General features: G+C 49.6%; 1 protein-coding gene across 1 annotated transcript in view; it reads left to right on the top strand.

The window, feature by feature from the left end:
• Positions 1–2,227: 2,227 nt before the first annotated feature.
• LOC146193575 (uncharacterized) overlaps positions 2,228–24,249 on the top strand; it is a 39,597-nt gene continuing 17,575 nt past the window's right edge. Inside the window, exons 1-2 of the mRNA XM_084600585.1 lie at positions 2,228–2,234; positions 2,726–2,869. Of these exons, the coding sequence (XP_084456711.1) occupies positions 2,228–2,234; positions 2,726–2,869 (151 nt within the window). The remainder of the gene's footprint in view (positions 2,235–2,725; positions 2,870–24,249) is intronic.

The following is a 24,249-nucleotide window of genomic DNA, read 5'->3' on the forward strand; positions in this document are numbered from 1 at the left end:
GTGGAGGCCACGAGAGGCCCCTTTCGGCCGCGTAGGACACCACGGTGTCCGCCGCCGCTTGCAAGCGCTCCTCGATGCTCGCGTCACTCCCCTGGGTGACCCACAGGTTGACGTCGTCCGCGCACATGCTGAATTTCAATTTTTCCACTTTCATCAGTTCTGCTAGGAGGTTTCGCATGGCAACATTAAAGAAGAACGGGGACAGCGCCGAACACTGTGGCGTACCCCTGCTTTCTAGTTTGACGGTGGAGGATTCAATGTCCCGAAACTTTATCTTTATCGTTCTACCCGACAGGAAGTCTTTTACGTAGTGGTACGTTTTCTTTCCGACCCCCAATTCTTGGAGGCCAAAAAGAATTGCAGCGTGTTTTACGTTATCGAACGCCTTTGTCAGGTCTAGACCAAGTAGTATCCTCGCGTCCCTGGTTTCGCTTTCTATTATGTCGTGTCTCAAGCGGAGCATTACGTCCTGTGTGCACAGGCCGGGCCGGAACCCAACCATTTCGTGCGGCCACAGGTCGTTACGCTCCATGCAACACGTTAGTCGCGTTTGGACTACCCGCTCCATCAATTTCCCTATACAGGATGTTAGAGAGATTGGTCGTATTGCTTCGGTATCAAAATTACGTTTGCCGTCTTCCACTGTTGTGGGAGGCGGCCTCTGTCCCATACGATTCTCATGTATTTGGTGAGCGTGCGGATGGAATTATCGTCGAAGTTTCGGAGAACCTTGTTTGTGATTCCATCTGGGCCGGGAGCCGATTTTGTTTTTAGGCGTAATATTTCGGCGCGAACCTCCGCCTCCGTGATCGGCGCGTCTAGGGCCTCGTTTAAGGGTCCTTCGTAATCCGGCAGGGGTAAGGTTTGTGTGTCGCTTACGTACATGTTAATTAGTTTCGCCATGTGTTCCCCGTCCGTGCCCTCGAACGCGTGTCTGGCTTTCGTCAGTCTTATGCCGATTGAGTTTTCGAATTGTCAGGATCAAGTATGTGTCTGGGTAAGCTCCACGAATTAGCAAGGCTCATGTTCCCTTCCATCTCGTCACACCTACTACACCAGTTTTGTTCGCAAAGTTTTACTGCGTTATCTTCAATCTCTTCGTTATATCTTGCTATCCTTCGCTAAGGTTCCTGTTCCATCTTTGCGACCGGAGACGCCTCTCCATGCCGCATTTTGCTTCCCACATATGAAGGAGTTTGCTGTCAACCGTCACCGGCGCATCATCCTCCCGTAGGGTTGTGGTTGCTTTCTCTACTTGAATCGCCTGGTGACGTCATGACCTCTCGATAGTACATCGCGCGCCCCTTGTCGCACACATCCAGCATTTCATTGAACCTGTCAAATATACAGGCGTTATATAATTACTTTAGAGAACAAGAGGAGGAGGAAAAACTTTATTGTGCGAAGAATTCGAGGCACGCAGGCCTCGTGGGTCTCCGCACGACCCCACTCGAACATTCATGTGATGTTGATTCATGACGTAAGCGGCCCAGCTGACGACGATCTTTTGCCTGGCCAGGTCCGTTGACCCAACACCGCGGGCCTCACAGTCCTCCAAGGTTCGGAGAGGCACCAGCCCGGAGGGGGTAGGAGACGCCGGGCCGAATAAAAGAATTACCCCACCCATCCCTCACTACCAGAGGACAGTCAATCTGGCGTCACCTGCAGACACGAACGCTGCGACACCAGCTCTGCTTTCCACATTCCACATAGGCCGGTATCCCTCATATGCACTTTGTGCTCCCACCCAAAAGCCACCCTTACCTAGAGAAAAGGAAAGACGCAGTATCTGTCACTCGCAGAATCCCACTAGTATTCTTACGGTACACAAGAGGAATTATGAAGAGCGTTTCACGATCCGTGGTGTGGGGCAATAGTAAAGCGCACGGCTGGGTATTCCGATTTCATACTTTCTAAAGCTTTCTAAACCTCATCTTTCGCCTCTCGCAGAACATCTGGCTGCCTTTCACTACTGCCTATATATCATTGTTGTCCTGACTACACCAGCTACTGTAGAGACAAGTATAGAACTCCTCGGCTAATTTGACTATTATGTCTGTGATGACATCGCCTGTCTTGTCCCTTAGCGCATACATCTGATTTTTGCCTATGGCCAATTTCCTCTTCATCGCTTTAAGGCTGCCCCGTTTTTTAGAGTATATATATATATACTCACTTTTCCACTTTACGCTTAATGATTAACTTTGACATCTCTGCCATTTCGATCATGTCGGGTTGGTTGGAAGCACTCAGACTGGCGTTTCTTGATCCAATATTTTGTCTCTTTAGATCGTTTACCGCTATCCTCCTATTCCTATCTTACCGCCTACGTCTACCGCACATTCAGTAAAGATATCTCTGAAATTATTGTTCATTGCTTCTACGCTAAAGACATCATCCTCGGTTAGAGCTGAATATCTATTCTGTAGCGAGATCCTGACTTCTTCCATCCTCCCTCTCACTGCTAATTCTTTCATTGACTTCTTCCTTACTAATCTGTTTCGTTCCCTCTTCAGATCTGGACTAACACGAGACTTTACAATCATGTGGCCCCTGCATCAAAACTTTCCGATTACCTCTACATTCTGCATAATGCGGGGTTATAACACAGTATGAAGTCAATTTTAAGTCAGTCATAAGGAATTATTTCGGAATTAAAGAACGTTATGCATACCTAAAGACTCAGCCAAAGAGCAGAGCCATCATGCTGCCTCATTTACCGCAGGCATTCTGATCGTCGTCCTCCAGAGCAAGCTATCCGTGTTCATCATCACGCTCCTGGTCGTCGGAACATCGTCGGCCACAGTGGTGGCTGCCGCATTCTGCCCGAACCTGGCCTGCATGTCTGTCACGTTGGGTGCTATATACGGTGAGTACGAGAGGGGCTTGAGACCGGCATACATGCAACGATATTTTCGACGATGTTCGCGCGGCGAAAAGCGGCACGCTGGAAATATATGGAGCCGAGTATCGCTCGATGCGAAAGAAAATGTTATCAGCGAGCATAAATAGAGCGCAGCGACGTGCTTGAGGGAGACGATGCTATGCCGTCCCTTAAAAACGTGAAATTGTTCATTTAGACTGCACTATGATCTTGTTTGCAAGATCTCATAAAACTTTGCATGCTCGGATGAAATAACCCGCATGCAGATTGAAAACTTCAGTGCAAACGAAGAAGACCAAAGACGAAGGGACAGGAAAGAGCGCGTGCTGACATCTAATCTTTATTGAGCTAAGCGTGCGCAATATAAACTGAAGCAGTGGCGGAACAATTAGATGCAGTCAACGTCACATGATGTAAAGAGCCATAAGAGCGATAAAACACAAAACAAATGATAGGCTTAAAGATGACTGAACACAAAAGAATGGTAAAACGTTCCGTTGTTCCGGACGAAGTATATATAACAACAAACGAACACAGACGATGAATCAAACAGGCATACGCTGAAGCAGTTTCACAAAAATCCGGTAGGTCAACGCAACAGGGTGTAAAGGGCCATAAGAACTATAAAACGAACTCAGGATGAAAGGCTAAAAGAAGTTGGCAACTCAAAATAATTCCGTTGTGCTTGACAAAGCGTACAAGAGTGCACGGACGATGAATTTGTCAGGCATACGCGGTCAAAACTAAAATTTAACAACGTGCTTCTAAGAAGAGAAGTTCATTCTCAAAGAGCGATTTCGACGCGTCACTCACACATGCTGAACATTTTTTGTTTATAAATAAAGGTTCTTCAATGGACCTTGGGTTGCATGAATGGAATATAGGAGCGTCCCCTTTGAAACGGGGTGGTAGCAGCAGCTGTCATGCTCATTTTCTCCCTATATCTTAATTATTGATTTAGATTGGTTAAATAAAACATCATTCTATTTCTTAAATGTTTTGTTTCTACATTACTAACATTATGTCACTTCTCTGCTTTTAAGCCACCAATCTTCCAGTCGTTTTTTGCTAGTTTCCACCGCCGGTTTATTCACCCGGTAACTGGTATCTATAAACCCTAGAGCTTCAGGAACCGTTACTGCGCCTGCATCAACTTCCAGGTGGATACCATTGCATCCCAGTATAATATGGTAAATTTTTTCACTGGAGTTACCGCATACAGCACATGCGTCATCTTCATTGTTAAATTTCTTTTTGTAGCTGCGTGTTCTAAGGCACCCTGATCTAGCTTCAAAAAGTACGGCACTGCCTCTTGAGTTATCAAAGAAAGCTTCCTTCCTGATCTGCATTTTTCACTTTCGGTATAATTCCACACTCTGTTTCTTTTCCATCGAATTTATCCAATTTTTACCTTCTGTGTTTTTCACCTGTTGCCTAATGATCTTTATTTCTCCGTCCTTGTGACTAGCGTATACTTACTAGTTAGTTTCCTAGTTCTTTTCCGCAATTGGGAGTCAACGCTTTTTAAGTACAGGTATTTAAATACTTTAGCTGCCCATCTGTCACTGTCCAATTTCCTCAGGCGTTCCTCATATAATATTTTACTCTGAGCTTCCCGTACTTCGAAAGATGCCCAGCTCATATCTCCCTGTACCGCCTCATTTGTGGTTTTGCCTTGGGCACCTAGTGCTGATCGCCCAACGGCTCTCTGATTTATTTTTAATGTCGACTGTACCACTGATTTTAAGCACAAAACCACATTTCCGGAAGTAAGTCCGGGTACTGTAATTCCTTTCCAAATACCCCTCAAAACCTCATACCCGTTGTATCCCCACAATGCCCTATGCTGCATTATCCCAGCATTCCTTCGTCCTTTGGCCTTAAGTCATTGCTCATGCTTTCCAATATATGCCAATCCTTCGTTTACCCATACCCACAGATATTTATATTCTGCTACTCTAGGTATTTCATGGCCTTGTATTTTAAGACCCTGATCAGTTGAGCCGTTGAAAATCATCAGACCCGAGTTAACTGTGCTGAAACTGAAGCCTAGAGCGCCCCCTTCGTCTCCGCAATACTTAACTAGCGTTTGCAATTCTTCCAGACTCCCAGCTAGCAGCACAATGTCGTCTGCATACATCAGACCGGGGAGGCGCTGCTCTACCGCCTTTCCACCTAATCTATATGACAGGTAAAAACCTAGGTTGTATCCTCCGTTCCAGGTTTATCATATAAAGCATGAACAGCAGCGGTGATTGAGGACAGCCTTGTCTTAATCTTTTGCATACTTTGAAATCTTCCGTACTTCTTATCCATTCCCATGTAATTTCTACTGTGTTATCCCGGTATATTTCCTGTAGGAACTCTATTATCTCATAACCGATACCTTCTTCTTTTAATATGTTCCACAGGAGTTCCCTGTTTACGTTTTCGTACGCCCCATTTATGTCCAGGAAGGCCAAATACAAAGGTCTATTTTCCACTGTAGATATTTAAATGCATTGGGTAAGCGCGAACAGGCTATCATCACCTAAGCGCCTACCATTTCTAAACCCGTTCTGAAGTTCTCCGAGTATCTTGTTACTTTCTACTCATGATTGCACCTTTAATTTCACCGCCTGCATGGCCAACCTGTACATTAACAGATGTTATGATATTCGGCCTGTAGGATTTTATGTGCATCCTTTCTCCTTTCCCTTTATAAATCAAATTCATTTTACTCTGTGCCAGCTGTCCGGAATTTGCTTATTCGTTATGACTGTTTCCATTAAAAAGACAAAGATCATGGCGTCTTGCCCTATCAAGTCCTGGAGCATCAATGGACAAGAAGTGGAAGCTGTGACAAATTTTCTCTTCTTGGGCTCCAATATTACCTCGGAAGGAGACTTCAGCCATGAAATTAGGAGACGCCTGCTTCTGGGAAAGAGAGCAATGGTTCGCCTTGACCGCCTAGTAAAGAGCAGAGACATTTGTCTGCCAACCAAGGTCCTTATAACTCGTGCTATGGTCTTTCCAGTTGTAATGTATGGATGCGAGAGTTGGACTGTGAAAAAGGCTGACCGCCGAAGAATTGACGCGTTTGAATTGTGGTGCTGGCGAATACTCTTGAGAGTTCCTTGGACTGCCAGAAGATCAAATCAGTCGATATTGTCGAGCATAAACCCTGACTGCTCATTGGAGGGTCAAATTCTAAAGTTAAAGCTCAGCTACTCTGGTCATCTGATGAGAAGAGATGAGTCGCTGGAGAAAGATTTGATGTTGGGAAAGGTTGAGGGTCGCCGGAGAAGGGGTAGGCAGCGAACGCGAAGGTTAGATGGCATCCTCGAGGCACTGCAAATGAAATTATGTGATGTTAGGAAGTTAGTGAGAGACCGGAAAGCGTGGCGTGACATGGTCCATAGGGTCACGAAGAGTCGGACACGACTGAACGACTGACCTGAACTGAACTATTACTGTTTCCAAAGCTTTTAACAACGTTTCCTTACTTTTTGGACCAAGTTCATTAATCAGCTTGATTGGAATTCCATCTATTCCTGTAGATGTGTTTTTAGGAATATTTTTTCTGCCTTTTTTTGCTTTTGCTTCCTGATTTGCGGAGATTACCTTATAGTCGCTTTTAAATGACTCGGGTATAACTGATGTAATGCAGTTCACTGCGTTGTCTCCCTTTAAGCAATTTCCCTCGTTATCTTGAGTCCGATCTTGCTTTCTTTGATTCCTTTTCCCTAGCCAGCTTATATGGTTCCAGAATTTTCTTGCTCCGCCTCTAGAGGCATCGCGTATGTCGGCCATCCAGTGATCACTGGACTGTTTTATTTTACTTTGGACAACGGCCTGTACTTAAAGTTTCTTTTGTCGATACGATTCCCATTTTTGCTCAATTTCCTCCTGAGATACCTGTGCTTTCTTTGGCATTCGATGTTCCCTTGAAGCAGCCCGTCGTTGTTCAATAGCTTCCCTGATTTCCTTATTCCACCAGCTCCGTGGCTTCCTATTTCTTTTCCAGCGTTTTGCTACTTTAACCTCCGTAATTTTCCTCCTTATGAGTAGTTCTACCTGTTCATAATCCCAGTCTTCCATGGGGCGTTTCTCTATTGCTTCCTCTATGTCTGCTGCTATCTGCACTATTTGATCGTCGTTTAATGTTGCGTTTATTTTTTGTCTAAGTTCCATTTCTCTTTTTACCAAGGGTCCCATCTGCAGACTAATACGTTTATGATCACTTCCCAGACTACACTCCCCTTCTTTGTCTATTTCCATTTTTGTGACCTTGCTATAAATTTCTTGCGACACTAGACAATAGTCAATGGTCGTGTGCCTGTTGCGGAATTCCCACTTGATTTGGCCTTCACATTTTTTTTGTTACGTCTCTATTTCTATTTACTATAACTAGATCGTGTCGCTAGCATAAGCTTCCCGTTACAATCCGTGTATCCATCCAGATTCGTCGATGTGGTCGTTCACGTCCCCAGCAGAATAATATTGGCCCCGTCTCCAAACTGGCTTATATCGTCCCTTAGACATTCAACAAGATCCTTATTTTCTTGCCTGCATTGGTGTCCTGCTCCTAAATAAACTACCCCTAGCCATGTCATTATGCCGGCAATTGTTCCTGATGCCCAGATATGTTCTTTACAATATTAATAATAATATTGTTACTGAGGGGTATTCGCTGGCCGTGCTGACGAAAAAGAAGTGCGACAGACTCCCAGAAGAAGAAGAAGACGCAGGCGAGTGCTTTGCTGTGATCATCCTCAGTGGCGTGGACAACTGCCGTACTGTGAATATTTCCCGTAACATCTCTTGGGGGAGGCGAATCTTTCGATCCCCGTCCCAAGCTGGATCTCCGCAGTGGCCGACGCATCATTACCACCACTATGACTGCTGACGCCGCTACACCTACTGCCGCCGCATCTGCTGTCGTCATGGCCCATCCCCGTGACCCCGGAACCTTCTGTGGGACCAACGACGTTGATGTCGACGACCTGCTGGCACTATACGAACGAGTCAGCAAACACAACAGGTGGGATCCCACACTTATGCTTGCTAACATCATCGTTTACTCGACTGGGACAGCGCGGGTGTGTTCATTATTAATATAAACAGCGCCAACACGAAGACAAGGGACAAGAAACAAGAAGCCACAGTACATGCGCTGACTCACAACTAAGCCTAAGCCGTTTACTCCAAGGCCCAAAAAAAACAAACATGAAGAAAACGAAACAGTCACGTGAAAAAACCCCTGGGTTCACCTGCTGCATAAATAAGAAGCGAAGAAGCAAGAATGTGGGGTGAAACATAGAAACCCATATGTTGGATGCAAGACAGGTGTTGTGTATAGGCTTCCACTCTCTTGTGGAGCCAGTTATATAGGACAAACCGGACGGTGTATTAATAAGAGACTACAGGAACGCTGTAAAAACTTGGAAATTGGAAAGGACAAAACGTTTCTGGTATCCCATTGTCAGTCATGTAAAATAATGAAGAAGGAGAAGAAGTGCACTCCTAAGTTTGACAGTTGTAAGGTCGTCAACAGTGCATGTTTTCTCGAGTTTTCTTTTTGTGTGTGTTTGTGTTCCCTGCCGTTTCGGGCAGCCGGCCCGCGAGGCGGGCGGGCGGAGCGGCGCCCGTACCCGGGGAGGGGGGACCTTTTTCTTGTTTTTGGGTTACAGTGTGAAGTGTCCCTGCTTGTGCGCGGTATCTGTTTTGTGCCTTTCTCGAGGGGCGAGGGGTCTCGCGCGTTGAAGGGCACTCTGCCGTTCTGTGTTTGGCCTGGTGGTTAGCGCGCGAGGCTCCGAACGCCGTCGGCGGACCCCGTCGAGCGTCCGTTTGGTGTTGTTTTTTTATTTTGTATGTGTAAGGCGCGGTCGTAAATCTCGTGCGCGTCCTCGAGAGTGGAATGCCAGCGGTGGAAAGGCCGGGCTTGGGACGCTTCGGCGAACTGGACCTCGGCTACAATTTTCCACGAATCTGTGTGAACGGGGGGGGGCACCAAGGACGTTTTCACGGAAACGGAAAGCGCGCGAAAACGACGAGGTGCGATGGGTGGCCCGAGGAGTTGCGGCCCGAGCGAAGGAGAAGACGGACGTTCTCCCGTACGCTCGCTTGGGACGACGGACTGTCCTAAGCCGGAGGGCGACCCAACTCGGTGTTTTATTTGTTCTTTCTCTCACCTATGCTGTGTTTGTTCATCCATCCGACCTATTAGTTTAATTGAATAAGTTTGTTAATTTAATTCGGCCCATTGAAATTCTTTCGGCGAAGCAAGGAGACGGGACCATAACCAACGAGAAGAAGAAAAAAAGAAAAAACTTCAAGAAACGAGAAAAGAAGTTTACTGGCGCAGCCGACGACAGGATCACCGTCCCCCGTCAGCCTTCGGCGATTGCAAAACAACCTGTTCAGCAAGAAGACTTCCAGGCCGATGGACAGCGCTTGAGAAGGAAGTCTCCGTCGAGAGAGGACAGGGCGAGAACACAGCAACATTGTGGCCGACGGACCGAGCCATCACTTCAGATCGACGGACCGACACTGAAGCTAAGGAGCTAGCGGCTCAGCATCGAGAGACGCCCAGCATTGTGGCCAACGGACTGAGCCATCAGTGCGCGTAAGGTGCGAGCCGCGCACCAGTGAAAGACGCCACGCATCACGGCCAACGGACCGAGCCAGCGGTGCTCAGCGCATCAAGAAACTGACTTCCAGCACACCGGCCAAGGGATCAGGCAGCGAAAGTGACATCAGCCGCTAATGGATGGAGTTTCGTGTGTTTTCCAAGGGGTACATCGCGCATTGGCAGCAGAGAGAAGCAAATCCCGGGCGCAAGAACGGCAGACGACGCGGTAGTTGGGCTACGCAGCGGAAAAGTGAGTGGCCCTTATGCTGGTCCTCGGGGCCCACTGGTGCTGTGCGTTTTGTAGCGAATAACGGGAATTGTGCATGATTCTTCGTAGCGGTGCAGGGGTCACGAAAATGAGTGCAGAGGAGAGCGGAAGCGATAGCGGAGTTTCAAGAGCAGAGGAGGCGACGGGGGCAGGCGAAATGATGGGAACAACAGGATCAGCAGGAGCAGATAAAAGCGGTGGTGAAGCTCCCGATTCAGCTATGCGACGGCTAGAAATGGAGCTGGAGCTTAGGAAGACCACGCTGCTCATTGAGCGGAAAAAAACACGTCAGTTAGAGCTGCGAAGTGGTGGACCACGGCGCTCGCTAACAGATGGTAAGCTGACGCGCGAGGAATCACTAGCGCATTTCGCAAAAGGGCTTAAGAGTTTATTAACCGCAATTCCCTCAGATCCAGAGGTTCCAGTGTGGCTCGAGGGAATCGAGGGCATTTTTCGTTCCTATAAGGCGCCTGAAGAGGTTAGAAGTCATTTAGTTTTGCCTCTGGTGACCGCGAGAATCCCGCACCTCTTTTCTAAACTTTCAACCGAGGAGCTCGACAGTTACGATCTGGTAAAAAAGACGATTCTGTCCGAGTTGCGTCTGTCGCCAGGTGACTACCTCAGGCAGTTCCGCAATGCGCTTCCGGCTCGTGACGAGACCTGGCAGCACTTCGCGTCGCGAATTGAGAGCTACTATGCGTTTTACATGGCGGCGCGGGGGATCAAAACGCTAGAGGGACCGATTGCTCTGCACGTGGCTGACCAGATGAAGCAGACACTGAGCACTGAGGCATATAAGTACGTGAAACGAGAGGAGGGGGACGATTGGGTGAGGCCACATGAGATAGCGAGGTTGGTGGAGGCTTACGAGGATTGCGAAGGTAACCCTTACAAAAAAGCTTAATGAGTTTCTGATTAAATGTTAATTACATTTCTCATCATGCACATTAACATTTCTATACATTTTCTTGATGCATATTTAATGAGTTTCACAAGAAAGTTGGCCACCGTGCTTCTGGTTGGTACCTAATGTGTGCATTTCTTGTGTGTTGACCAATGAGCGCCTCATGGCTTTCACTTTTGGATAAAAAGTAAAAGCTAAAACATAGCGAAGCCCCTCAACTACATTAAAAAAAGCTAAAAAATAAAAAAAAATGAAAACTAAGCGAAAAAAAAATAGTGCACCTCTAGCGCGATTCGAACTTGGTACCTCTTACTCCGTAGCTTTCTTCGCTAACCACTCGGCCACTCGGGAACTGGTGACGTTGGTACCGTATTTGCTTCTTATGTCTGGACTGCATTCATAAGATTGAGACTTAATGTTTCGAAGCATGTTTCGAAGTGTACAGGCCATTGCGGCTGCTCTAACAATTACAACTTCTTGACCATTAGAACTTGCATCTAATGTTCTGGATACCTATGCGTACTATTTTGTCCACTGGAGTCATTTTAACATGTCGAGTTTGGCATCGCTGGCAAATTTATCAGCGCTGGCTCTTCGGTGGTTGCTACCTTGGGCGTAATTTTCGCTGAACACGGAGCTGTAGCACGAACCTTTAAGGAAAAAAAGTGCGACCAAGCTTCAATACCGGCAAGCGCAGCAGCGCCAACACTATTTTACTGGTAACTAAATCTTATTTGTATCTAAACATTTCGGGAAGCGATGCGATGACTGAGGGCTCGGCTAATCTATACGCAGAGCAAGAAAGGAGCTCGAAAGCTTAAGAAACACGCAAAATATCATGCATTATAAAGAAGGCATTGCTTCTCGTGCCCTGGTCGCGCACATGCTCCCAGGACGGTCCAGTTCCGAGTCAACGAACGGCTCGGGTTACGTCCGCGCGTCGTCGTCGGCGCAGGCCTCTCCAAAACGGCCTGCTCGCAGGTGCGAGGAGGCATTGGAAATGGAGCGGCCTTGCGTCCGTTTGCTTGGAGGCGGTGTGGCAGTGCGTCGGTTCGCGTACACAACAATATCCTTGCCCGTAACACCCTCAAGCATATTGTCCAACCACAGCACCCATTCGCTTGGCAAGAAGTGATTTGCAATGGCACAAACACCCAAGACTCCGGGTGTAAGCGTGTTTTGAATAAAACAAATGTCCAAAAAGTTGTTTTTGTTTTTACAGTGCATGCTAAACAGGAATGAAAACATCGTAAAAAATATACATTCGCTTAGTGATGTATAATTTCCCTCATTTGAGAAAGTCAATGCATTTCTACATTAGCTCCTATACAAAAATACTGTTGTGTTTTCCAAGTACAAAACTTCTTGCGTAATCTCAAATGAAAGTCTGTTGCGGATCTCATGTTAAAACACATAAAAATTGTTTCTTAGGCAACATCCTACATATGCTAATCAGAAATGAAAACATAGGGCTCTGAAAGTGTGCAGTTAACAAAGAAATAATATATATTCACTTAGTGATGTATACATTTCCTCATTTGAGAAAGTCAATGTATTTCCACATTAGATCCTACCCAAAAATACTGTTGCGTTTTCCAAGCGCAAAACTTCATGTGTGATCTCAAAGGAAAGTCTGCCGCGGATATGATGTTAAAACACATCTAATCTTGAATCTCCTTTGAGTGGTTGATGACTCATCAAAAACACATTACTTGGGTAACAGAAATTCAATATCCATTTTTGTAAGGGAAGGGGTCGGGAAGGAAGCAAACAGTTGCAGGCAGAATCCCCTCTGGCAAACAAGCAACTTTGCAAAAGTCCGGCCTAGCTGCGCAGGAACAGCCAGTCTCCTCGAGATCCTCAACATGCTTCATTTGCGACGGACCACATTTCGCTCGCTCTTGCCCTAAAAAACCAGCAACTGGTGACGCGCATAAGAAAAGCGTGAACAGAGTAGCGCAAGAAAGGCTTAACGCTGTCGACAACTATGACAGCGGAGCGGTCGGACGGGGAACGACCCGCCACTTTCCGCCTTGCGGGGAGCCATCGGGGAAGGATGGCCTCGCGTCACTAGAATACGTCGACTTGAGATGCGGCGAGACGGTTCTGAGGGCCCTGATCGACACGGGTGCAGAGATAACGGTGATTAAAGAGGGCGCCATACCGAGCGACCAGGTGGAGGTGGTGGGCAATATACCACTAGTGGGAGCTTTTGGTGCTAGAGTGGTAGCCAAGCTCGCTAGAGTGCCGCTAAGCTTAGCAGTAGATCGGGATCGGCATATCAGAGAGAGTGCGTCGCTGTTGTGCGCCGTAACGAGTGAGCTGGCGTCCAGGGAAGCAGACTGCTTACTATCTGCAGAGGCTTGGGACATGCTTAAGCAGGCACGCAGCAGAGCTTGTGAGATGCCCGACATGAAACTAGTGGAAGCCGGGACCCTGGGCACTGGCAGCTGGGGAGAGCAAGAACTTCGGCCGTTTGGAAACAACGAGGCAGATCGGAGTACGGATGAGGTACTAGTGGCCGCTAACGAGACACACCGCGAGGCGACGAGAGCGCAAGAGAATCATGTATTCGGTGAGGCGCAGCGGTCGGACCCGGGCCTCGCCGATGCTTGGCGTCAGGGGAAAGCGAGTAGCCACGGGATGTTCGTACGCGATGGCTTGCTCTACCACAAAGACAAAATTGCCGGCATACTGTATGAGCAGCTAGTGCTGCCTAGGGAGAGAAGAGGCGAATTACTGATGCTGGCGCATGAGTCCCCGTGGGGAGGGCACCTAGGAAAGAGGGAAACAATGAACAGAGTAAAGATGAGCTTCTACTGGCCGGGTGTTAACGCAGACATCAACGAACATTGCAGGACCTGCCATGGATGTCAAATGAGATCATAACGCCGAACAGCAGATAGAATTCCAATCGCCCCGCTCACGCGGCCTAGTTACCCCTTTCAGGTGGTGAACATCGATGTTATCGGGCCGCTTAACCCCCCGTCAGCGAGGGGACACAGGTACGCGCTTTGCGTCACCGACCTACATACGCGCTGGTCAGAAGTCGTCTGCCTAACGTCGCTTACAGCGCGGAAGACGTGCGACGCGCTTCTTGAGATTTTCTCGCGCACCGGCGTCCCGGAAACGATATGCAGTGATCAGGGTACTAATTTCGCCGCTCAGATGACGCAGCTACTCTGTGAGAAAATCGGCAGTTCGCCGCGGTTTTCCACTCTTGAGCATCCTGAGAGTAACGGCTGCGTCGAGAGATGGAACCGCGTTTTCAAAAACATGATTTATCATGTAATTGAAAGTGACAGGCGTAACTGGGACAAATGTGTACCTTTCCTGCTCTGGGCATACAGAGAAGTGCCGCATGATACAACGGCAGTCTCTCCATTCCAGATGCTCTACGGGAGACACCCGACGGGACCCTTGTCCATACTAAAGAAAACTTGGTCAGGAGAGGTAGATATCCCCAATAATCTTAGAGAACCAGTGGCCCGATACTTGGAGAAGTTGAGGGAGCAGTTGCAATTGGCGGCCGAGATGGTGGGGCTCACCGCCACCGCGAAGCAGGGAGCTTATGCCGCGCACTACAACCGCCGTGCCCGACCAAAAGCATTCAACGTTGGCGAGGATGTAATTTTGTTTTGCACGGACAATCACGGAAAGCTCGGCGCAAGGTGGTGCGGCCCCTATAGGGTCAGTTCGAGGCCCCGCCAGAACTCATACGAAATTGAGGTGGAAGACGGAAAGAGAAAGGTGGTACATGCAAATCACCTGCGCCCATATCATGCGAGAGTAAGCCACACAAGCGTGATTTTTGGCGAGTATGCCGAATTCGGGGAAGTCGAGTGCGCCCCGCTGTCTGATGAGCAGCTGGATGGTTGTTTGCCGTCCAGTGCGACAGAGCATCTGACTCCGTCCCGGGATGAGCAGATACGCCAGTTATTTGGGTCATACGGAGATGTATTTCAGGGACGGCCGGGAGCGGCGCGCATCGGAGAACATAGGATAGTACTGAAAGAGGGGTTCATCCCGAAAAAGCGGTATACCTATCGCGTGCCTCAACTCCTCAATAAGGAGGTAGCGAGACACGTGGACGAGCTGCTAGATTTAGGGCTCGTATATCCGGCTTCGAGCGCGTTCGCCCATCCGGTGGTGTGCGTAACTAAGAAGGACGGCTCACTCAGGCTTTGTGTGGATTACAGGGCCTTGAACGCCGGTACTGTGGACGACGCTTTCCCTATGGCCCGCCAGCAGGAACTAATCTTTCGGGTGGGTGGCGCGAAATTCATTACCCTAATATACCTAAAACGAGGGTACTGGCAAATTCCTCTGGAAGAAGAAAGCCAGGAGAAAACGGCCTTTGTTACCCACGTCGGGCAGTTTGCGTGGCGGGTCATGCCCTTCGGACTGAAAAACGTGGCCGCGACATTTCAAAGAACCATGAACGAGCTGCTACGGGTACACCAAGAGTGCGCTTGCGCGTACTTGGACGATATAGCAGTGTTCTCCGGAACTTGGGAGGAACACCTTGATCACCTTAGGGCGGTGCTCAGTGCTCTACGCGAGGCGGAATTTAAAGCCAACCTACAGAAATGTCAGGTCGCGGCACCGCACATCCGGCACCTGGGACACGTCGTGGGATCGGGGCAGCATGGACCTGACCCTGAGAAAGTTGACGCCATCAAAGAGTTGGCGACGCCTGGCACAAAACGCGAGCTCAGGAGTGCTCTCGGTCTCTGCGGTTACTATAGAGACTATGTTGAAAACTATGCGGAAATCGCTAGACCCCTCACAGCGCTGACGGGAAAGAAAGTGCCAAATTGCATTCCGTGGAATCCAGAGGCGGAAGAGGCTTTTAGGAAACTGAAGGCAGCACTTTGTAGAGCGGCGATGCTCTCAACTCCGGATCCTGACAAGCCATACTGGCTATTTACGGACGCATCCGCTTTTGCGGCAGGCGCCTGCTTGGCCCAGATGGATGGATCAGGCAGAGAGCTTCCCATATCGTTCGCGAGCCACCGGTTCAACGAAACGCAGATGAGATGGGCCACAATTGAGCGAGAGGCCTTCGCAGTGATGTGGGCTCTACGCAGATTTGACACTTGGGTATATGGGGCGCGGGTGCATGTCGTATCCGACCATAATCCTTTGGCCTACATCACGGCCAGCCAGCCAGCCGGGGCAAAACTGGCGCGTTGGGCTTTGGCGCTGCAGCGATACAATGTGACCGTAACCCACCGAAGGGGCACCGCTCACGCAAATTCTGACGCACTGTCACGCTTACCTCGCGCACAGGGAGGTAGCGAGCCGATGTAGCGCCCAACACCGCTTTTGCCACCAGTGGGTTTTGGGGACAATGCTGTCGGGCCCCTCATGGGACTCTGTGTGAAGTGAATTTGCATGGCGTCTTGTTCTACGCCTCCCGTGAGGTGATTGTATTTAGGGTTCTGTAACTCGGCGCCAAATTGTTCTGGCGGTTACGTTTTCTTTTTTTGTGCGTTGTAGTGAAGTTGCGACGACCTTTCTGTTATTTATCGTGTGCAACAACCAGTGAGGTTGTTGCAACGATCTTAGGAGGGGCGTGTAAAGTCGTCAACAGTGCATGTTTTCTCGAGTTTTCTTTTTGTGTGTGTTTGTGTTCCCTGCCGTTTCGGGCAGCCGGCCCGCGAGGCGCGCGGGCGGAGCGGCGCCCGTACCCGGGGAGGGGGGACCTTTTTCTTGTTTTTGGGTTACAGTGTGAAGTGTCCCTGCTTGTGCGCGGTATCTGTTTTGTGCCTTTCTCGAGGGGCGAGGGGTCTCGCGCATTGAAGAGCACTCTGCCGTTCTGTGTTTAGCCTGGTGGTTAGCGCGCGAGGCTCCGAACGCCGTCGGCGGACCCCGTCGAGCGTCCGTTTGGTGTTGTTTTTTTATTTTGTATGTGTAAAGCGCGGTCGTAAATCTCGTGCGCGTCCTCGAGAGTGGAATGCCAATGGTGGAAAGGCCGGAGTTGGGACGCTTCGGCGAACTGGACCTCGGCTACGATTTTCCACGAATCTGTGTGAACGTGGGGGGCACCAAGGACGTTTTCACGGAAACGGAAAGCGCGCGAAAACGACGAGGTGCGATGGGTGGCCCAAGGAGTTACGGCCCGAGCGAAGGAAAAGACGGACGTTCTCCCGTACGCTCGCTTGGGACGACGGACTGTCCTAAGCCGGAGGGCGACCCAACTCGGTGTTTTATTTGTTCTTTCTCTCAACTATGCTGTGCTTGTTCATCCATCTGACCTATTAGTTTAATTAAATAAGTTTGTTAATTTAATTCGGCCCATTGAAATTCTTTCGGCGAAGCAAGGAGACGGGGCCATAACCAACGAGAAGAAGAAAAAAAGAAAAAACTTCAAGAAACGAGAAAAGAAGTTTACTACAGTGTTAAGATTTTATATCGCCACAAAGAGAAGATAACGAGAGAGATAGTGGAATCGTATTTTATTTCAACGGACAATAAGTGTGTCGGCAAGACGTCTCTTGCTCTTTCAAGCAAAGAGGTGTCTTTTTTAAGTGATTTTTTAAAGTAATTTTCTATGCAGCAGATGAACCCAGGGGTGTTTTCACGTGACTGTTTCGTTTTCTTCATGTTTGTTTTTCTGGGCCTTGGAGTAAACGGCTTAGGCTTAGTTGTGAGTCAGCGCATGTACTGTGGCTTCTTGTTTCTTGTCCCTTGTCTTCGTGCTGGCGCTTTTTATATTAATAATGAATAAGTACCAACTCGCCCAACAAAGTATCTTGGTAAGCGCGGCTGTGGTTTGAGACCCATGAAGAGGACCTTACATCTTGGGACATCTGTAAGCAAAAGCTTCACGACCTCTTCGGAAAGCGCATTGGCCGTCACCTTGCCGACAAAAAGGCGCTCGCTTCTCCGCGCAAACGTCTACATAGTCTTACATCACTTATATACAGGACGCCCTATTCTTGTGCCGCAAAGTCGACCACGCCATGCCTGAGGAGGATAAAGTCGGCCACATAGTAAAAGGCATTGCCGACGATGCTTTCAACCCCCTCTTATGCAGGGATTGTTCCACCGTGGACTCTGTACTACAAGTGTGCCGACGTTTCGAACAAGCGAAACAGAGGCGCATATCTCAACGTTTCGACCGTCTACCGAACACAGCTGCAAGTTCTTCCTGTGTCGATCTTCCGCCTCCTCGACCGCCAGCTAATGACACTACTTTGACCCGCATCGTCTGCCAAGAGCTCGAGGCAATGACTCCTGCAGCTTCACTCTCACATACTCCCGACAATACCTTGGCTACAATATCACTCATTCAGGCTGTTGTTCGCCAGGAGGCTGCCAATATGGGTCTTCCTTCTACCTGCCGCACCGACACCGCGGATTCAGGACCTCCCCCTCCAGTAATTGCAGCTGCCTCAACCACCGCCGGTTGCTCGCCCCGATATCGGTACCGAAATCCCAATGAGTGGCGTACCCATAACAATCGTCCCATCTGCTTTACTTGTTCCCGCGTTGGCCACATTTCCCGTCACTGCCGTAGCCGTTGGTACACGCCATCTCGTCAATTCACCTACCTCGACCGCCGCGGATACTATGCCCCTCGCTATACCTCACCTCGCCCCGACCAGACCATTGTTGACCCCGATGTCCCTGCTCATGCGGCCAACCGTTCACCATCCCCGCAGACCCGACGCTCGCGTTCTCCTCTTCCTCGCCGCCGTTTGTCCCCGTCCTATTCCAGCCACATACCGGAAAACTAGCCAATGCAGCTCCCGGAGGTGACGCTGCATTTGTGACCCAGACTGAAAAATCTCTGCTGACCCCTGCCCTACAAAATAATCGCATCGACGTCCTTGTGGATGGTGTTCCCGTTTCTGCTCTCATCGATACCGGCGCACAACTGTCCGTTCTGAGCTCCTCATTTCGCCGTCGCCTCAAAAACGTCCTTACTCCAGCCGCCTCGCCCACAGTTCGCGTACGTCCTTACTCCAGCCGCCTCGCCCACAGTTCGCGTCGCCAATGGAAGCCCTGCTGCCGTGGTTGGCATGTGCACAGTGCGAGTTATCATTGATGGTTGTTATGCTCCAGTGTTGTTCACCGTCCTCCAACAATGCCCCCACGATGTTATCCTTGGCATTGACTTCTTAACAGCCCACTCTGCCTTCATTGACTGCTCTACCGGCCTACTTCGCTTGGACCTTCCGCTCTGCTCTGAAGACCCCTCCTGCTCACCCCGCCTTCGATCAGCACAGTCCTGCCGCCATCCTCCTGAAGCTGCCGTCTACATCCCTGTGTCACCATTCCCACCCGTCCCAGACGGCGACTATCTCGCGTGTCCCATTACTGATGTCATCTTGCAGCGGCACGTCACCCTTCCTCATCTGATTGTGCATATCTCCCAGAACCGTGCCACTCTCCCGGTCCTTAACTTTAGATTATCAACTCAAGTTCTGCCCGAGGGAATTTCACTAGCAGAGCTGTCGCCGATGACCGATTGTGCCATTTCAGCTTTGACTACCGATAATCGAAATGCCGTCCCTGCAACACATCCCTCAGCCTCTACATCGCGCCGTGATCCTGTTAAAAGCATGAGTGCAGCTGATCTCCAGCCTGAATTCGCCGCAGAGTTAAAACAGCTTTTGCTCACCTACAGTGACCTTTTTGACTTCCATTGGGTCCAACCACAGTTGTCAGTCACCGCATTAACACCGGTGACGCCACTTCTATTCACAGGCGGCCCTATCGTGTTTCGCTTGCCGAGGGACGCGTCATCCAAACAGAGGTCGACAAAATGTTGGCGAACGACATCCTTGAGCCTTCCAGTAGCCCCTGGGCATCCCCTGTGGTGTTGGACAAAAAGAAAGATAACAGTTGGAGATTCTGCGTCGACTATTGTCATTTGAATAAGATAACCAGAAACGATGTGTATCCTCTTCCGCGTATAGACGACGCGCTTGATACTTTGCACGGCGCCAGCTACTTTTCGTCCATCGGCCTTCGTTCCGGCTACTGGCAGATCACTGTCGACGAGAGAGACCGTGAAAAAACCGCGTTCATCACCCCTGACGCCCTTTATCAATTCAAAGTCATGCCTTTTGACCTTTGCAATGCCCCAGCAACCTTCGAACGTATGATGGACTCTTTGCTTCGAGGCTTCAAGTGGACCACTTGCTTGTGTTATCTTGACGATGTAATAGTTTTCTCGTCTACATTTGAAAGCCATCTCCCTCGCCTTTCTTCAATCCTAGCGCTTTTTCGCCGCGCGGAACTGCAACTAAACTCCAAAAAGTGCAGCTTTGGTCACCGACAAATCAAAGTCCTTGGTCACTTGGTTAATGCTGCCGGCGTTCAGCTTGACCCCGACAAGACTGGTGCCGTCAGAGATTTTCCCACTCCACGTTCATCCAGCGATGTTCGAAGCTTTATTGGCCTATGTTCTTATTTCCGGTGATTCGTCCCGAATTTCGCAGCGCTAGCTCGTCCTCTCACCAAACTCCTAAAGAAAGACGTTTCATTCTCCTGGGGGTCAGAACAAGTTGCAGCTTTCTCGGAACTTATTGCTGCTCTCACAACTCCACCCGTCTTGGCCCATTTCAACTCATCTGCCAATACTGAACTCCGCACCGACGCAAGTTGCCATGGCACTGGAGCTATATTTGCCCAGCGACAACACGCCCACACAAGGGTGATTGCATATGCCAGCCGCCTCTTATCTACATCCGAACAAAATTATTCTATCACAGAGCGACAGTGCCTGGCACTCGTTTGGGCTATTACAAAATTCCGCCCTTATATGTTTGGCCGGCATTTTTCTGTTATAACAGACCATCATACCTTGTGTTGGCTTTCCTCCCTCAAAGATCCCACAGGCCGTTTGGGGCGCTGGGCACTTCGATTACAAGAGTATACATCTTCCGTCGTGTACAAGTCCGGCCGGCTTCACCAAGATGCAGACTGCTTGTTCCGTCATCCCGTCGACTCCACTAGTCCTACCGACTCTGACGATGACGCATGTGTCTTGTCTGTGTCGGCCTTTTCTAACATTGCCGACGAACAACACTTAGATCCTTTGCTCCATTCCATATCCTACGTCTGACCTGCGACCGACCTGATCCATTTCTTGCCTTATATGTACTCCACGAGAACACCATATGCGACCAGACGGCGCAGACGTTTTGCTCGTCGTTCCTCAACATCTGCGTTCCACCATCCTTGACCAGTTTCATGATGCTCCAACGGCTGGCAACCTGGGTGTCTCTCGCACATACGACAGCCTGCGCCGACGCTTCTACTGGCCGGGGCTCTACCGCTCCGTCCAGCAATACATTGCCGCATGTGAATTGTGTCAGACCACAATTTTGCCTTCAGGCCATTTGCAGCCGATCCCCATACCCACTGACCCGTTCTCCCGTGTAGGTGTTGACCTTCTGGGGCCCTTTCCAGTTTCCGCCTCAAGGAACAAATGGATCGCCGTCGCCATCGATTATGCTACGTGGTATGCTATTACCAGAGCCGTCCCGACCAGCCGCGCCACAGACGTCGCTGACTTCCTCCGAGAAACCGTGATTCTACATCATGGTGCCCCTCGTGAGCTACTAACTGACGGTGGCCGCTGCTTTCTGTCTCGAGTGGTTGACGAAATTCTCCGTTCGTGCTCCGTCCGTCACAAATTCACCACAGCCTATCACCCCCAGACCAACGGCCTCACGGAACGCCTAAACCGTACCCTCACAGACATGCTGTCCATGTATGTGTCTGACGACCACCGAGATTGGGACGTTTATCTACCCTTTGTGACATTTGCCTACAATTCATCAGTCCATTCTACCGCTGGATACTCCCCATTTTATCTGTTATTTGGCCGACACCCGTTACTGCCCTTCGACACCTCAATACCCGCGACAGACGCCACCAGTACTTACGCCAGTGATGCCGTAGCCCGCGCTCATGATGCCCACTGGATAGCTCATGCCAGGCTCTCTGGATCCCAAGACTCTGAAAAGTTCCGGTAAGACAGTCGCCACCGTGATGTCCACTACACTCCTGGGTCACTCGTCTTACTATGGCTCCCGTGCCGTCGCGTGGGCTTGTGTGAAAAACTTTTGCCCCGCTGCACAGGCCCTTACCGAGTTTTGCACCCCTTGAGAGACGTCACATACGAAGTTGAATCTGTGCCTCCGAAATCCTCGTCCAGAGCGCCATCCTCTGAAATAGTGCATGCGTCCCGCATGAAGCCCTATTATGCACGTTCTGTTTCACAAACGTAGAACGCACCGGGACTGTGCTTTTCCCGAGGTGGGGTAGTGTTACTGAGCGGTATTCGCTGGCCGTGCTGAAGAAAAAGAAGTGCGACAGACTGCCAGATGAAGAAGACGCAGACGAGTGCTTTGCTGTGCGTGTGCTGCGCTGTGATCATCCTCAGTGGCGTGGACAACTGCCGTACTGTGAATATTTCCCGTAACAATATTAATAATAATAATTGGTTCGCAGGAAGGGAAAGGCGCAGTATCTGTCACACTTGCTATGTGGACACCTGAACCGCGCCGTAAGGGAAGGGATGAAGGTGGGAGTGAAAGTGGAAAGAGAGAAAAGGGAGCCGTAATGAAGGGCTACGAATGGGTGGATGGACTCAACTTTAATGTCCAACAGATAAGGTGATCTACCCACCCCCGACACGCAGGTCAAGGGGCGGGTGCCACCGCCTCAGAGGCAGGCCGGGAGGTCTTGGGTTCCAGCAGCCTCTTCAGTTGGACGAGTAGGAGCTGGAGCTCAGAGTCCGAGCTGCGCAGCAGGGTCTCCCAGGTGTCTCTACAACCTATATTGTTCGTCCTCCTAGGAGAATACGGGCATTCCCATAGTAATTTCGACCACCTGGGGATCTTTAACGTGCGCTGACATCGCACAGCACACGAACGCCACCTCGTTTCGCCTCCATCGAAACGCAGCCGCCGAGGTCGGGTTCGAACCCGGGAACTCCGGACAGTAGTCAGGTGTCTTACCACAGTGCCACCCCGGCGCGGCCATTCTTTACAAGATGATTCAATTCTTTGCCAATTTGTTCCCTGGTGTATCAACATACCTACCCCTCCACCCTTTTTTTTCGTTGTCATTCTGTTGCATCCTTCCCAGACGTAGCCTTCTATAAACGGCGGATCTTCTAGATCCCTGAGATGAGTCTCGCAAAGAGCGTACACACCTATTTTGTCATCCTTCAACTGCTGTTCTATCTCTAGCCATTTCGCTCTTTTTCTACCTCCGCGCATTTTTATGTCGCTGATCCTAGTGCTAAATTTCTTTTTTGCACTTTTCTTTCTCGACCTCCTCCTTGCCATTTTTGGGGGCTCAGCCTCAGTTATTACACTTTCTTCTGCTTCACTTCTAACTACCTCTGTGCATGGAGTCCTCGCGGACTCCCTAAAAAAGCTACAGCCCTGCCTGCCAGGCGCCAGCCGATCTCTGCTCCCACCGTTCTGTTAAAATGAATGCCATCTCGCTGAAAAGCCCTACCAAAACCTGCTTTATGTACCTCCCTGTTTACCTCAACCACTTCGAAATGCTTCTCCAGGCTTAACTTTCTAATGCCCTGATTAACTGTCACCACGTCCTTTTCGAGCTGTCCGTTCAATCCTAGCACCTCCGGTACTGTGCATACAACTATCTGCGCTTGCTGTGCGATCTATCTCCCTGAAATGGTCAACTCCCTTAGCTAAACATTTCACCACTCCTGCAGGGTCACCATTTAAGACATCGTTTAGCCCTGCGGTTACTATCACCATACTGCGCTCTGCGGAGTTTTTCAACAGCCTATTTTTACTCTCTCTCAGCACTGCCCTCATTGTGCTCACTGGGAAGGCTCCAAATACCACTCTCTTATCACCCTTTAGACGTTCCAAGATATCTCGCTTGCACCTGCTCATGTTAGAATCTCCGGCGATAAGCACCTGGGCCTTCTCTCTCCCTCTCCCAACTGTTGGCTCCTGCTTTCAGTTATATGTGGCCTTCTCTCTGAGATTTTCATTCTTCCTTACTTTTCCTTTTTCTCCGGCTTGTTAGTAGCTGCTTCTAATTAACTCGGTTGGTTCGGATCCGCCTGACCTACTTTGCTTATGCCTTCCATGCCAGTGCTGGTCCCAGCCACGTGACCCGCACTGGAATGTTCGTCCTCGTTGGTTCCAAGGATAAAGTCGGCCTTTTTCTTTTCCATTTGAGGAAACTGTCCAAGAAGTTTCTGATTTTCGGTCCTTAACAAACGTACTTCATTTTCTAACTCACCTTTTTCACGTTTGGAGAGCGCCCCTAGCGGCGGCTGTTGAATCACAACTGGTGGTCCGGGTGGTTTGTGTGGCACAGTCAGTTTGGTGTTCCGTCGATGGGCAAACGAATGCTGAAGATTTCGTGCTCTTCCGAAAGTTCCGACTATAGTGTTTCATTCTGGGAACATTTTCTTTCTGTGTTGTTGACAATGTTTTCGCAGCCGGATTTCGCGCAATGTTTGGACGAGAGCAAGATGTGGACCAGCAACCAGACTTCTGTGCTGCCGATCAGTAAGAGCACGATTGACGTGCACTTCGGAACATCAAACCGGCAACTGCGGA

Source organism: Amblyomma maculatum, chromosome 4 (assembly GCF_055883805.1).
Source record: "Amblyomma maculatum isolate TAMU_Amacu chromosome 4, ASM5588380v1, whole genome shotgun sequence".
NCBI classification, from domain to species: domain Eukaryota; kingdom Metazoa; phylum Arthropoda; class Arachnida; order Ixodida; family Ixodidae; genus Amblyomma; species Amblyomma maculatum.